This window comes from Strigops habroptila, chromosome 11, assembly GCF_004027225.2.
Source record: "Strigops habroptila isolate Jane chromosome 11, bStrHab1.2.pri, whole genome shotgun sequence".
NCBI classification, from domain to species: domain Eukaryota; kingdom Metazoa; phylum Chordata; class Aves; order Psittaciformes; family Psittacidae; genus Strigops; species Strigops habroptila.
The window spans coordinates 38,939,788-38,955,105 of NC_046360.1; the positions used below are offsets into that span (position 1 = coordinate 38,939,788).

At 41.6% G+C, this 15,318-nt stretch overlaps 1 protein-coding gene and 1 long non-coding RNA gene across 2 annotated transcripts; one reads left to right on the forward strand and one right to left on the reverse strand.

The window, feature by feature from the left end:
- The first annotated feature begins 10,095 nt into the window (after positions 1–10,095).
- On the forward strand, positions 10,096–11,953 carry TRH (thyrotropin releasing hormone). The gene is made up of 2 exons (XM_030501267.1): positions 10,096–10,291; positions 11,379–11,953. The coding sequence occupies exons 1-2, from the start codon at positions 10,096–10,098 to the stop codon at positions 11,951–11,953; spliced, it is 771 nt and encodes a 256-aa protein (XP_030357127.1).
- A 2,315-nt stretch (positions 11,954–14,268) lies between these two features.
- LOC115614398 lies at positions 14,269–14,747 on the reverse strand. The gene is made up of 2 exons (XR_003993710.1): positions 14,540–14,747; positions 14,269–14,496 (listed from the first exon to the last, which is right to left on the reverse strand). It is a non-coding gene; the product is annotated as an uncharacterized LOC115614398 (long non-coding RNA).
- Between the last annotated feature and the right edge of the window lie 571 nt (positions 14,748–15,318).

Consider the following 15,318-nt stretch of genomic DNA (forward strand, 5'->3'; position numbering starts at 1 on the left):
ATCAATCACACCAAAGCTTCACTGGCGTCCAATTAAACACAACTTTTTTATTTACCATTTTCTTGACTTAAATTTGCACGCCAGGCCTACTGGGTTTGGTGAATTCCACCTGCTTCCTAAAAAAACCCCAACCCAACTATTAACAACACTTCTGACTTCTTTTGTCATGATCTGAGACTTTCAAAGCACGTCACAAGCGTATAAAGTCACTGTATTGTATCACTATCACTTATTTGTGGACAGGGAACACAAACCTCAAGTATTCAAGGGTCTACCTAATTTCAGATACCATCTATGAAAAGTCTCACTTCAGCTACAGTTGGAATTCTGCCTTAATGCACCATTAAGAGACAGAGGGCAATTCACTGGGAGAGACAGAAATAGAATACAGTTGTCCCAGTTCTCAGACTCCATTATAACCAGATGACTATGTGGCCTCTCAGCTTGGTGCTTATAAAAATACACCAGCTGCTGTAGTTTGCATCTGCAAACCATTCTCTAACTGCTTTAAAATGTATCTTCGTTCATATTCAGGCTCTGCTGAAAAGGCCCACAGGGAATGGGGTGACAGAAGAGTTGAGAAGCACAGAGACTTTGTGCCTCAGTCTTCTCAGCAGAAGCAGGTATCAAATGACTCAAGAAACTTTTACTCCAGTGCTACATGCTCATTCACTCAGCTTCCCTTGGGATGCACAGTGTGCCAGCTGGGCAGATGTGAAGAAGAAGCCATGAGAAGATCACAGAAGCCACTTCTAAAAGCCAGTGCTACTCCTGGTCTCAGCGTATACCTCACCAGACATGTATGTGTCCTTATTGCCCCATAAAGCATGACATCCAATATCTGGCCTATCAAACAGCTTTCACTATAATCTCTGCCCCCAAATGGCAGCTGAATACCCACTGATTCTCTATGTTGTTTCCTTTTAAACGAACCCATTAAGCACCAGTGGAGAAGCCTATTGTTATTACAATGACTATGAAAGTTATAAAGATGCAAATTACATAAAGGTCTTTGTCATTATGTAGCTACTAGTATAACAGGCAAATCATCTTATTTGAACAAGTGGTTGTGGTGGTCGTCTTCCTCCCCCCAAAGTCTCTATTGTGTATCCAGCTTCATGTAAATGACTATGCATGATGGGCAGGGGCACAGTTCTAAACTGAGGACTCTGTGAACTTCCCTCATTTACCAGGTAATTCACTCAACCTTCCAAAGAAGGGACTTGCTGATCTACTGTGCTCTACATAATGTGCACATCTCAGCACTGCATTAGATCTCTGGTGGCTCCTGTGATTAACCAAGTACAAACTGTAACATTTCCTAGTTGATTTCTAGCCACTAATCCATACCTCTGATACAGTGAAGGCTTGGATTTTAAGTAACAGATTCCACACTCGTTGGTGCCATTAGTGATGAGCACAAGTGAGGGAAATAAAAAGGCCCTAACTATTCGCTTTGCCACATGCTTTGCAGAGACAGTGGGACTAACAGATAGTACCAGAAACTGTAGACTGTATCACTACTGTTTGCTAAAACCTTCCCATAAATGGTCCATGCTGGAATCAGGAGAGCAAAAACTCCAGTTGTCTTCATCCTGCTGGTAATGCCAAGTGACCAGCTTTCTTACAAGCTTGTCCTTACACAGGGGAAGAAATACTTGCCAGGATAAAATGACTGTCTTCTTTCTTCCAAGTCCCTTTGAAAGACTGCATCAAAGCTTACAAATCAACTGTAATCTAGCCCTGATTAGCTTGATGATGATCTACAGCTACCAAATCTCTTGAAATAACATATTTATGCCCATCACAACTGACATGATCACCCCATCCTCTCACTTGCACAATCATTTCATACACCTACATGTGCATATACATATGTTTGGTAGGTGTAGGTCTATGTAGGTGTATGTATATACACATGCGTAGATGTATGTACACAGCTGGACTTCATTCTAACTCTCTTGGGATGGACAGTTTTAGTTTTACTTCTTTATAGTACTTACCATAATGGGATTCTGACCTTGACTGTTGCTGTCCTGCAGGACTCTTAAAAGCTGGTAGCCTAAAAGATAAAATGACTAATCTTACTGCAGGAAGAATAACACAGGGTAAGCAAATTTAAGTCCTCATAAAATGAGCAGACCAAATAACTTAGTAACTACTAAGAACAATAAAGCCATGAGAAAATGTCAGGAACAGTTCATTAGTAAAAAGCACATACAAAGTGCATATGCATAGTCATAGGTACAGAGAAATAACAGAGGGGAATACTTGAAGTAAATGTTACCTGTTTCAACCAGAGAAGCTGATATGACTGGCACCTGAGATTAACTTTGTTAGTAACATCAGATCCCTGTTCAGAATTCCTCTCTACATCTGATTCCAGGTGGCAGCCCCATCAAGAACAGCTGCTCTTGGCTGCTGTGTATAGGTAGGCACTGATGCAGCTGCCTCGTTGGCACAGTCCTGCCACTGGCCACAGTTCCCTTTCTTTTCAAACCAAGATGGACAACTTGAAAGCAAATCATATTTGCACTGCATCCTTAAAGCAAGGCTTGAGGTCACTTTACTGAATAATTTATACAGATGAACAGTTGTCTTTTACAGCAACTGAAAGCAACAGTAAGAAATAAAATTCTTACATTTTAAAAGCTGCTATAGAAATGTCTGAATTTCAAGAAGATATTCCACAGCCAGCCACGAGGGCCGGTTCTGGAACTTCTCATGCTGCTTTTACTCCATCTTTATTTGTGCTCCCACAGTGGTCTCTGACCGTTGGGCATGCACTATGTATGTCAAGCTTTCAGAAGCTTCCGAGCCTTGTACCTTTGACATCTGAACAAGCAGGGACTGGCAGGTGGGGGTTTCAAATGTGCTCTGTGCTGGTTGCTCCCTGTGAACCTGATAGGAGAACTAGCTGCAAGCTGAGGACTTGTCACTTCAAAATCCAAAGCAGCATTTTCAAATGTGCCAAACACTAAACCTCTTATCAGCTCTTCTCTCACTCACAAGTTTGTTCCCTTTCACACCCAGTTATGCCTTGTCTATCATGATGAGGATGTGTAGCAGCAAGTGCAAAGAAACAGCACAGAGGAAACAAATTATCATGTTATTCCTTTAATTGCTATGGGAAGTTGTGACCTCCTATTTACAAACTTCCAACTGACTTTGCAAGGTACATGACAGTGTGAACTAGACTTACTTCTTAAAAGGAAGCTGGATGACCACCATTTCTATCGTACCAAATCAAATTTCCCTGAATATCTTCTTGCTACATCATGAAACTTGCCCCAGCTTAAAACCAGTATTTTTGCAAGGTACATCAAGCTGTAAATTTGCTTTGTCCAATGACTAATTCCCTGTTGGAAGTGAACAAGAATCTCCTGAGTGCTGTCATTAGCTGGGAAATAACAGGCTGAGCAGCTGGGGTGTTTTGGTGCCTGGAGGCACAGGGTCTTGCTTGTTTCATTAAGCAACATTATTTGGTTTGAAAAACCCTGGACTGTGCCTGAAACAAGAGACAGGGCACAGTGATAATCTCTCTGAAGATGGCCACTTTATTCCCAAATCGCAGGGCTCTCCTGACTAGAAAGCTCTAGAAATGAACCTGCATAAACACTGCAGACGTAATGACAAAATAAAGAAACATTACAGTGAATCCATTGAGATCTTTAATTTCAAACTGCCACCATCCCAGAAGGAACAAACTGTGAGTTAGGCTGACTCTTAAGTATACAATTAAGTCTGTCAACTTCTGGCTCCATAATATGCTGTTTAATATTGAAAAGTCTGTCAGTAAACCAGTATGTGGGATTATTGTCATAATGCTTTGGCTTTGCTTCCTCATGAAACTATAAAACAATTTAGCTGTTATAAGCAACATGTTATACTTTTGGCAACAGTTTTAATTCTATGTGGGATACTTCCCCTTCCCTTTAACTTAATAGCCTTTCCTAGCCTTTATGGATTTAAACTGGTGAGGGCAGCTGTGTGCATTCCACATGGAATTTACTCAGTAATTCTATTAAGAGCTTCCCCGCACAGCAACTAATGTTCTCATCTCATTCAATACTCATCCTATTCATTATTTAAAACAGAAGACCTAATCTCTCCCTGTATTAAGTTTCCTCAAGGGATCTTCTATTAGTTTAACAAATTCAAAAGATTAAGCTTCAACAAGTCTGTGTTTGCAAAACTACAGAACTCTGGGGCTTACAGTTAGAGAAGAAGGTTTTGCCTTTTCTGGAATTTTTGAGAAGGAAGGTGTGAACTGAAACTTACAGAGCCTTCAGAAGAGTCCCTTAACTGCTGTTTCTCGCCATTTTCAGGTCACATTTCAAGTGGCGTTCAGCATTAGCCAGCAGGGCTCCTCATGATTTCAGCCCATTCTCTAGGCCAGCTCATTCACCTGGCTTTAACTAGCAGCTACCTCCAAAAGGCTTCAGAGCTCACATCAGAAACATGTACTTCCCACCACAGGTGCTTGCGGTAGGCAACAGCAGAAGCACCACGGCTGGGGCTCAGTGCTGGAAGAAACAGAGAACACAGGACAGGAGTTGCCTTCATAGCCCCTCCTACATGGTATATAACCAATGACTGAAAATGAATGGAAAAAAGTGCTATTAGTCCTCAGTGGTTTTGGTTTTTGATGAATCACAACAAGCACCTGGGCTGTGACATGCTGTGCTGCTGGCTATGTGAAGCTCCCCTTGCTGGGCATGTCAGCCACCGAGGGGCTCGGGTATGCTAGTGCCGGCTGTGACTACAGTGGCTGCACTTCTAAAACCGAGTTCATGTGTCATTAAACCCACTAAACACTATCTAGGCCCATTTACTTTGCAAACAAATTTTGAGGGCTAGGTAGATACAAGTTGTTTGGAACCCTGCCTCCAGCAATGATTAATGTTTAATAAAATACGCCTTTTATTATAGTCGCTTCTATCGCTGCAAAAAGCTGACAATTCTGGGGGGTTGTAAGTTCTTTTTTAGTCCTGAGAAATAAACTTTCAGACACAAATGCCTCTCCTCAGCTCTAAGAAAGGTTTGTATTCCTGAAAGCTTGCCTGCCTTGTAAAACTGTACTATTGGTCTAATAATAGGGACTATATAAAGATCATAGTGGCTGTGCCTACACTGGTATTCTGATGTTATTAAAATCAATATGAGGAGAAGCAGGAATTTTACCTCTCACTAAAATACAGTATGTCCTCCTGCAGGGGAAACTATTTACATATTCTGATGCATGAGAAGCTGCATTTTAGAAAGGATCACACAGAAAGAAAGTTGTCCACCTATTACTGATACCCATCTCCCTTATTTTCTTCCTGATTAGTTCAATTCAAGGAACAAAGTGGGAGGAGTGACATAAATAAGCTGCGATGTTAGATTTTCCCAAGAAAACAAAAGAGCTGATTTGCCTCTCATTTCTGTTAGCAAACAAGTCCTTCCTTATTTGCAACAACACTGTTAACAAGAGGAAGGTCAGACAGAACAGCTGAGATCTGCAGTCATTGCAAAAACCAGAATTCAGTAAATAATCAAGAGGATAAAATTGGTTAAGGAGAGGAGATGCTGGAAACAACAGTCCCAGGGACAGCGGACACATAATAAGAATTAACAGGATGCTTTAAGTAGCTGGTGGAGATATTTCTCTCAGCCTTGCAGACAGAAATAATGTCATGGAGGCAACCTTCTAAATGAGAAAGATGTGTGTCTTGTGATGTATTACCAAAAAAAAAAGCTCTTTTAATAAGGGAAAGCTAAGTGAATGGAAGAAGCGAATGGATTCTGGCATCTCCTCCTGACCCTGCCACTATAGCTCTGTGACCCAGAGCAAAGCACTTAAACATTCAGCACCTCTCAGTGAAAATGGTAACAAATATGATGGCAGGAGGCACATGCACTTCACACAACAATATTTTTCATCCTATAGCTCAAGAAAAGAAGAAGAGTTCCCACAACAACTTCTACATTCCAGGATTCCTAGAGGGATGACTATACTGAGGAAGACCAATGTACTTCAGTTTCCCATCTCTGACAGTGACCACAGCAAGGTGCCCCAAGGAAGATGTAAAAATGCAGAAATCTGCCAAGGAGAACTTTCTGCCTAACTCTAGGCTGTCATAGTTGACTGACTGCACAAAACACGAGTGTTTGTATTCTTTAAAACAGATATCAAGCTTGGGTTAGCAGCAGATTTCCTCATTATTCACCTTCAAGATTTTAGGGACTAACAAATGCGTGCCCAGTGACAGACCTCAGGCCCAAGTGCTAGGAGCACTGACACTGAGCTGGACAAGCACTCAGGACAAGCAGAGCTCCTGCACATCTGGGGAGTGAGCTGAGCCAGCAATCCAAGCAACATGCAGGCTGGAAGAGGAGAAACACAAACCTCAGCCCTCAGAGCTCCCACAAAAGGCTCTGGCTCTGGGTTTGGAGGAGTTCTGTGTCTCTCAGTTTCTCCACTTAGAAGCCCTATCAGCAGCTGGGGTGCCCTTGAGAATGTTGAAAAGAAAAATAAGGAACTTCATCAACAGAATTGATACAGAAGCTCAAGGGACTTGAAGCACCTGTGATAAAAAACAGTGGTTGGACAAAGGGGTTGTGGATCATAGTGGCGCTGAAATATATCTAGGTATTTAGGGGTGAAGTATGATAGGTGGACAGCTCTGCAATACTAGAATCAGCAACAGACATACACGTGTGCTGGGAGCCAAAACCTGTGCTGAGACAAGCTCTGGGCAAGGCTGGGGTGTCAGTGGGTTTGTGACACACAGAAAAGTACAGCTTGGAAGATGGTTCTGGAATTTGAGAAAAGAAACTCTCCCTCCCAACCATGAATTCAACTCTGTGTCATGAGTAATTGTGTAGTGAGTGGGAAGAAAGGACATTAACACTTCTAAAATAAACCTCCAGAAATCTTTTACATAGAAAAATCGCCTGCGGGGAAAATGAAACAGGAAAACTGTGGCCAAAAAAGCCAAAGGGAATTCTAAAAAGAAAGATAGCGTATTAAAAAGAGACAGTTTTCCAGCTGTGAAATAGGAAAAGGACATTGTTCATAAGACAAAAGACCCTCTGAGGTGCTTAAATTTAATTTTCTGCCTTTAAACAAAGCATTAAAGCTCTACTAAATCAGTCCAAAATAGAACAGGAATAAGCCTGAACAAAGTGCCAGATGCTTGGCTGGAAGTCCCGGCCATTCCTGCCATATCCACAGTCCTGGCACTGTGCATATAACTTTGCACCTACTAAGAAGCGTTCCATAGGGATGTAGTTGTAACACAGGATTTCATCCGTGTTCTCTAAAGGGAGTCCTCAGCCCAAAGGTGTCAAGAAGCAGATTTTAATAAGAATGGAAAGAGACTGACCTCTCTTCATGTGCTTCCATAAGTAATCTTTGGCACTCCGTTTCTGTCAACAGATAAGGGAACTTCTTTTATGAAATTATGGTTGTAAAATGAATGAGTATACAAGCCAAATTATACCCTGCAGTACTCTACTGAGCCTGACTTTTGGATCCAGAACGCTCAGAAAACATTCCCTTTGAGTTGTCTCCTAGGGGAAAGGAATTCCTGAACAGTGTAGGAAACTCTAGGATTTCTGAATCCAGTCCTAGCATTGGATTCATTCCTATTCACTCCTATTAATTCTGGCATAGTGGGTATTCCTAAGAGAAGGGAAATCCCTAGCCCCTACCTGTTGGAATGAGGGATCTGCATGCATTTTTATGCCATGTAGAACACCTGTACTGGTAACCAGGAACTCATCTACCATGTCTAGAAGCCAATTTGGAGCTACTACTGCTGTTCTGACCAGGGGGCAGACATTCAGAAGTCTGCCCAAGCAAAAAAAAAAAAAAAAAAGTGCAGAGCTTTTAAGAGTATCCCCAAAATGCCTTCTGTCTCAGACTGCGGCACAGCATTCTAGAGAGCTGCGAGTATACCAGTGTCCTGCCAAGAAAGGTCTGCTCAAGCCATGGTGACAGGTTGTTGGTTTTTGTCACTAGTTACTGTTGACTACAAATTTTAACTTAAACACTTTGATGGGAGTGATGACAGGGACATACAAAGGTGGTTTTGTGTTCACGACAATGGTGGTAAACGGGAAAGCAGGAAACCACTGACTCCACTTGGTTGAAACCTTCCATGGAGCAACAATAAAAAAGTCCCGAATTGCTGCAATACCGAGAGCAATCTGTACTCCAGTTTTAGTCCTTCATCTTGTCATTAGGACCACTAAGATTATCAAAGAACCACTAGCTCTTTATCTGTGCCCCTTGCATGGTCTGTTTTTAGTAGTACTGTTGGAAGAATATCTTAAATAGGCAGACAGGTTAAAGAGAAGGAGTCTTATTTCTAGTTACAATAGTATAATGCTTTTTGAAACACATAGCAGTAACATAACTGTATTTTAATATCTAATGCTTTGCACCCCATAGTCTAATGTACTGTTTACGGAAGCTTATGCCAAGAAAATACAGAATTGTGAGCCAAAACCTGTCATTCAGAATAAGAACCAGTGGTATAAACTTATGTAAATATAATCCATTAAATTTTTTCATTGTTTTTCTTCCTTAATAAATTGCCTGCCTCTCTGCATTTACTCTACAGTGCTTCCTTAACAGAGGATACACCAGCTTCTTTTAGTTAAGAGAAAAAACTCCTTTTCTCTATGCTGTCTTACAGAAAATTCAACATAATCTCTTTAGAGAATGGAAAAATAGCATTTCTGGGATTCGAGCCTGGGTATATAGAGGTCAGCAAATAACTATCGGAGTTTTAAAATGCATTCAAAATGCAGATCTCTGACATCAGCAAAAACCCCTGAAAACAGCACATCACCTAAATTACCTCACAGCTATTTGCATAAAGGGTCCAGAGGCAGTACAGTATAAGAACAGAGACACAAGCTATCCAAAGAGAACTTAGCAACAGTTCTATTGGATACTGCGTGTCTGTGTTTCTGTAGCAGAAAAAGGGCAAGTTTGGAGCTCAGATGTGCAAACAGCTTTAAAGAACTAAGCAACCTCTTCTTGGCAGATGCATCAAGCAAAAATCTGAAACTACAAACCAGGTAATTTACCAAATCATTTCCTTTTTAGCTGATTCTAACTTTTTGTCTAAAGATTGCTCTGAGCCAAATAGCCTGTGTGATATTCTTAGGGCTTTTATCAAAGGACTTCATCAGAAGTGATAGAAACCTGCCACCAAGAGAGGTAATAAATTCATTCTCTATTCTAAAAATTTCTAGAACTTCATAAGATTGTGCATTTCTTTTACGTTCTGAAGATACAATTAAGCTCAATGATTGGTATACTAGTATTAAAGACATATTCCATTCTACTGAAGGAACTCTGCTTACTGGGAGATAAATCCATAAGTGCATTAGGAATTCCAGTGCTAGCTAGAAGAAACAGAAAAACACTTGTTATGTGGGCAAGGGGTAATGGAAGGTATGATTATGTCTCTGAAAAAAATGAGGTGCTTCCCCAAAGCAAGAAATCTCCCTGATCAACAGAGTGTAGCTCTTACGATACTGACAAATACACAGAAATAGATATTAAAAACTAATGGACTATTAAAGCTGGGCTTTAACTAGAAGTGGAACGAAAAGTGCTGTAAATCCCAGTATTGTTTAAACTGAACCCTTAACAAAGGGAATTGCCTGGTGGAGATTGTTAGTGCAGATATATGTGTGTGTACCTCACTCATGCAGGGCAACAGGTAACACAGAGTTCAAGAAGGAAATTATTTTGCCTTGTGGCAGAAGTCAAAGCAAAATCACTGGCTTTCAGAGCTGTGTGTGCATCAGGAAGCTCCGTGTTTAAAATGTCCATATTTATTCTGCCAGAAAAACGAACACGTGCCTGGTTTTAATTGTGATGAATTTACAGATTCTTTGAAGAATATAAAACAAACTGAGAAGTTAGTAACAAAAATGAGGAAGGACCCTCATAAGCCGTGAATCCCTGCAGCAGTGCATATTTCTTTTTCAGTGTTTGGAAATACTGCTGTTATTGCTAGGTTTGTTTGCTCCATCATCTTCCCCTGTTGCTCTCTCTCCCACGAAAGTTGCAGGAACCCTCACCCCACAATGCCATCTATCCAGCTGCCACTGCTGCTCCTTTGCCTGACCTTGTGTGGTGGTTGCCTCAGCGAGAGGCAGCCCTTTCCAGAGGGAAGTGAGAACATGGGAAGAAGTCCCCTGGATGACATCCTGCAGAGATCTGACAGCCTCGTTCTCCAGTCTGTCCTCAAGAAAGCTGAAAAGGAAGGAGAGATTAATAAAGGTATGTATTACACTGGGGACACCCATCTGTTTTTGCTGGCATAGTACTTGGCTGAGATCATTAGATCCAATGTATAGTTCCCAGGTTCTGATGTATATATTTCTTACTCTAAGGGAAAGGGAAGGATAGGAGATCTGCTGCAATACGCTGACACAGAGTTCCCAAAAGGCACTCTTCTCTAAGATCTCCCTGTTTAGGCAATGCTGAACCATCACTAAGCAACTGCTGCATAATAAGAAGGTAGAAGCCCATCACAGAAAACTTGCCTGTCTGGTAAGTACTTCCCTAAGGAAGCTCTAAGAGGACACACGGAGGACATTGCCCAGTTGTGGACCCCATAGCTAATGTTATTTGGAGGAGGGAGTGCTACCATTCCCCAACAACCTCAACCCACTGGATTCTACACCCCAGCAGAGGCGGGCTTTTCCATGGCCGGGAAAGCAGAGGCTGCTCCTCCTAGCCTGCAAATGCTCTGCTCTCACTAGTTACTGCAGCAGAAACAAATCAGACTCGGGGACTGCAAGAAGCAGCACAGAGGTGCCTGCCACCAACAAGGAGCACAAAGCCCCTTCAGAGTGGAAAAACGAGCTGGCTCATATGCCCACAGAAAAACCTTCTTCCCTCTTCACATGAATGCTGAAAATTGATTATGTTGGTCCAAGACCTGAAATATTAAAAAGAGCTTAAGAATGAGTGTGAGATACTAATGAAGTTATGACTGGTAGCTGGAAATACTGAGCTTTCAGATGTTCACATCCCTGCTTCTACTTGTGTCTCAGACCTATCTTTTCCCTGCCTCATTTACCTGTATCAACACATTAGGCTTGGTCATTGCATGTCTTTCCATTTGGCTGCAGATAGCTCCTAGCGTGTCAATCATCCTTGCTAAAAACGTACCAGAACTGTTTTAACAGCTGCCATCTCGAGTGATCAAATTCAAGACCATAATTGCAGTTACCTGTGCAATTAAATGGGCATAATGAGCAACAGATAACGGTCCTGCACCATAGAACTCCACAAATTCCCATTTCAACTACCTTAGTGAGGACTATGGGGGCTCATTAACATTATTCTTTTCCATGGACAGAATCAAATGCCCCTCTGCCAGAATGGCTTTCCAAAAGGCAGCACCTTGGGAAAAAGTACTTGAGTGAGCTGGAGAAGAGACAGCATCCCGGGAAAAGAGATGCTGAGGAAGACACATCTTATGGAGACATCCGGAAGAGGCAGCATCCAGGGAAAAGAGAGATAGAAGATGACCTTGACAGCTCTGTGGAGCTGAAAAAGCGACAGCATCCTGGGAGAAGGTCATTGTTGGAACAGGATGCTGATATCCCTCGTGCACAGCTAACCTACTTGAATGAGTTATCCAAAAGACAGCATCCAGGCAGAAGGTATCTGATCTACAAGCACCAGAATCCTAGCAAAAGAGGCTGGAATGATGAGGTAGACTTAACTGACCGATATGGTGAGAAACACCAGCACCCTGGAAAAAAGCACTGGAATTTTGACAGTCCAGATGATGCAGGCCCCTGCAACTTTCAGGAGTCCTTCACCTGTAACAAAGGCAGCTTGTTGCTTGATCTAGTAGAAAATGTTGGCAAAGAAAAACGTCAGCACCCAGGAAAGAGATCAGCATGGGAGAGTGAAACAGAAGAATGAGAAAATAATTGTGTATCATTCACATTGGTGAAGTAAATTGCCATATCACTAAAAAATTCTGTTCACTCCCTTTTTGCTTCCTGCTGCTGACTTCTGCGCCCATCTTTCAGTGCATTAATGGCTTTATCACATACTTACAGTAAAGGGACTGAGGGGCCCAGTTGCACGTGCCAGGCAAGTACTGAGAGCCTCCAACTCGCCCCATCCAGGAAGATGAATGTGCTCATTTCCTAATGGGCCCAGACCCCAGAAAAATCCCACTACGTGTGTCAAATTTTCTGTTCCCAAATTACTAAGACAGGGTATTAAATATCTGTTCTGATGCTCCTAAAATGGAATAATTATATGGTTTCTTCTCACATCAGTGAAATCAGTAAATTAATGGAGAGAGAGAAAAAAAGAACAACATACACCAATTATTTCAAAATTAAATTGAATAGGTTTTCAATTCAAAATGATACATTAACGAGACCTGAACCCTTGTGTGCTACAATCTGTCTAGACAGTAAGCACAGAGGTAGGAACTGTTCCAACTTGAACAGATTAGATGACTGACTTTATAGTTTGACTTGGAACTGGCACATAAAACCCATTTTCACCTAAGAGGCTGCACAGTGCAATGTGTTAAAGGCATCCTAGAGCATCTCAGCCGCAAGCTGTGAACCTGTGTACACCCCATAGCAGAACTCCCTCCCTGGTGTGTCCACACTTCAGTCACACCACCTGAAATCATGCCTTCTCCTCAGACATTTAAAAATTAAACAAGCAGACATCCTTTTCTTCCAAGAAGGATTTCTGATGTCTCTCCTCTCAAAGGAATGCTTTTACTTTTGTGGTCAGATTTCCAAAAGTGTTTATTTGAAATGAATGATTCAATAAACATCAATAATCAACTCTGGGTGTCCTTACTGTTGTGCAAACACACTGTAATAGAGTGAAAAACATAAACCCAACCCAAGCTAAATAAATATAAACATCAAAGAGTATTTTTCTAGGCACAATCTTCCTGTGTGCTGGTGGTCAGCACAGGTTTATACATAAAACTGTTTTGCTACTGAAGTGGAAGGATGATTTGCCTATAGATAGATTCCCTTTTTAAATCTGCTACCTGTATGACACACAAAGTTATGCATCTGGGCTAAACCCACAGCAACCTTCTCACCTTGTTCACAGGGAACTTTATCAGAAGTCTGATTTCTGTTCACAAGTCTAAAAAAAAGATTTACAGGTTTTTGCAATTAATACACAGTTACTGAGCACACTGAATTATTCATAGCAACACTTCTTGTCTGTATTTCGCTAAAATGCTACGTTTTTATAAACAGATTAGTATGTTTACCACTGACATTCATCCTTCTCAATACCACCAAGACACATTAGTGCTCTGAGTGTTCCTTTTAGATATGATTGTTTGCTTCCTCACCCAGTGCCTCAGAGCACTTCCTCAGGTATAGAAGTTAGTTTTGCCATACAGTTTAGTTACCCTGATCATCCCAGTGAGCTTCCCTGACGTTAACGCTCCCAGGCTTAACACAGTCTACGTATGGGACATACAGAGCTCTTCTATTGACAGGGGCTTTCTAATTCACAAGTGCTGAAGAAATCCTAGGAGAAGGCAGCTGGGAAGGTTCCATGCACTTCAAATTCCTTCAGCACACTTTCTGTATATGATGCCTTTTAAAATGTTCATTTTTCATTTTATAACGAAAAAAAGATGTCTCTAAAGAATACCACTTCACATACCATTTCCAGCAATGAAGGAATGCTTCTCACACCTCAGGGAACACTACTACACAAGACCATCACCACTGCTATAAAATGTCCCAAGTAAGTGAAAAACAGGAAAGAAAAAATTATCAAGTGGGTAAACATGGGCAATAGCAAAAATGCATCACAGTTCCTGCAAGACAAGGATGCTGCTGTGGCTGCTACAAGCCAAGGTGTGAAAAGGAGAGAAGCATGAAAACCCAAAGTTGTGCACTTGCCCTAACACGGCACCAGTCATGCAAAATCTTATTTCCAGCTTTCAGCAAGACTAAACCAACCATGCACAGATGAGTTCTTTATTTACTGCAGGTTTACATTTCTGGCATGTTACCAGTCATTGTGACACGGGAATTTTTACAAGTATCTTCAAAATGAGCCTTCCCCCCCCCCCAATGGAAGGGAAAAGGTGACGTGAACAAGCTGCAATTAACGTTTCCTGCAACTGTTTGCAACTCCTGTTCTGTGCCCCCTCCCACACACTTACCAGCCTTGACCTCTTTGCTAACCCACTGTAATTAGCATGGGCTGAGTGTTTCCAAGGGACTGTGGCCCCAACAAACCCCTTTATTACTACTTTTAATGACTCATTAGTTGGAGAAAGTTTGACATCATCACCACCATGGCTGAAGTAGAGTCACTGCTTGCCTGGTAACTCTCTCAGCTAGCATTAAACAGCCATCTGCACTTTTAAAGCATTGGTGATGACATTTCTATGAATAACATCTATGATAAAAATCAGGCATGTGGAGAAGCACTGCAGAAGGGATGAGTCTGGGCTCACCCCAGACTCGTCAGGGCTCATCCCAGACTCATCAGGACTCAACTTCAGACTGTACAGAGACATGGCGCAAAAGATGCAGAGGAGTCCTTCTGGTTTTAGGAAATGGATATGTGGATGAAACCCCATTTCTCCTCCAGTAAGAAAAGCATGAACTCCACAGTCCTACAAGGGAGTTGTAGGATTTACAAGGGTAATGAGGAAGGATTCAAGTTGAACACAGAGACCTCTGATAAAAACAGATGGGAAAGTTCCTTGAGAAAACTGAATTACCTACCTGCCTTGAGATTATTTTTATACCTCTGTGAAGACATTTGTCCTTTGTTTTGCTTGATGAAAACACTGCAGCTTTAAAGTCCTAAGAAGGAAACCGAGAAAAGGACATTTATCGGTTATCTGCCAATTCATTCTGTCTGCTTACATGAGATGAAGGAGGGTAAAGCCTCCTCTAAGAACCAAAAGCTGATTGGATCACAAACTGCATTGGTATGCTGGAGCATGATACTGATTCCTGACACAGACAGGGCGTGTTGGATACTAATGTAATGGAACAATCCTAGCCAAAAGGCAAAGACAGCTCTTGAGATTATTTTCAGCCTCATTCACTCACAGCTAACATACACTGCACCTTCCTCAAGTTCACATGAATTGGAAAGCGGTGAAATCTGGACTTAATAAATCAAGCAAATACTCCTGTAAAATGGGATGGAGGTAAATCAGGATTAAACTTTCCATATCAAAGGAAGTGATTTCATTGCAATCTTCTCTCTATAATGGATATCCTACCTGAATGCAATTGAGTATGATGCAGCTAGAGACT

Excerpts from the sequence above, each read along its gene's own strand:
- TRH (XM_030501267.1), top strand. The coding sequence starts at position 10,096 with ATGCCATCTATCCAGCTGCCACTGCTGCTCCTTTGCCTGACCTTGTGT. Across the intron at positions 10,292-11,378 it reads GGAAGGAGAGATTAATAAAG|AATCAAATGCCCCTCTGCCA; the intron begins GTATGTATTACA and ends TTCCATGGACAG.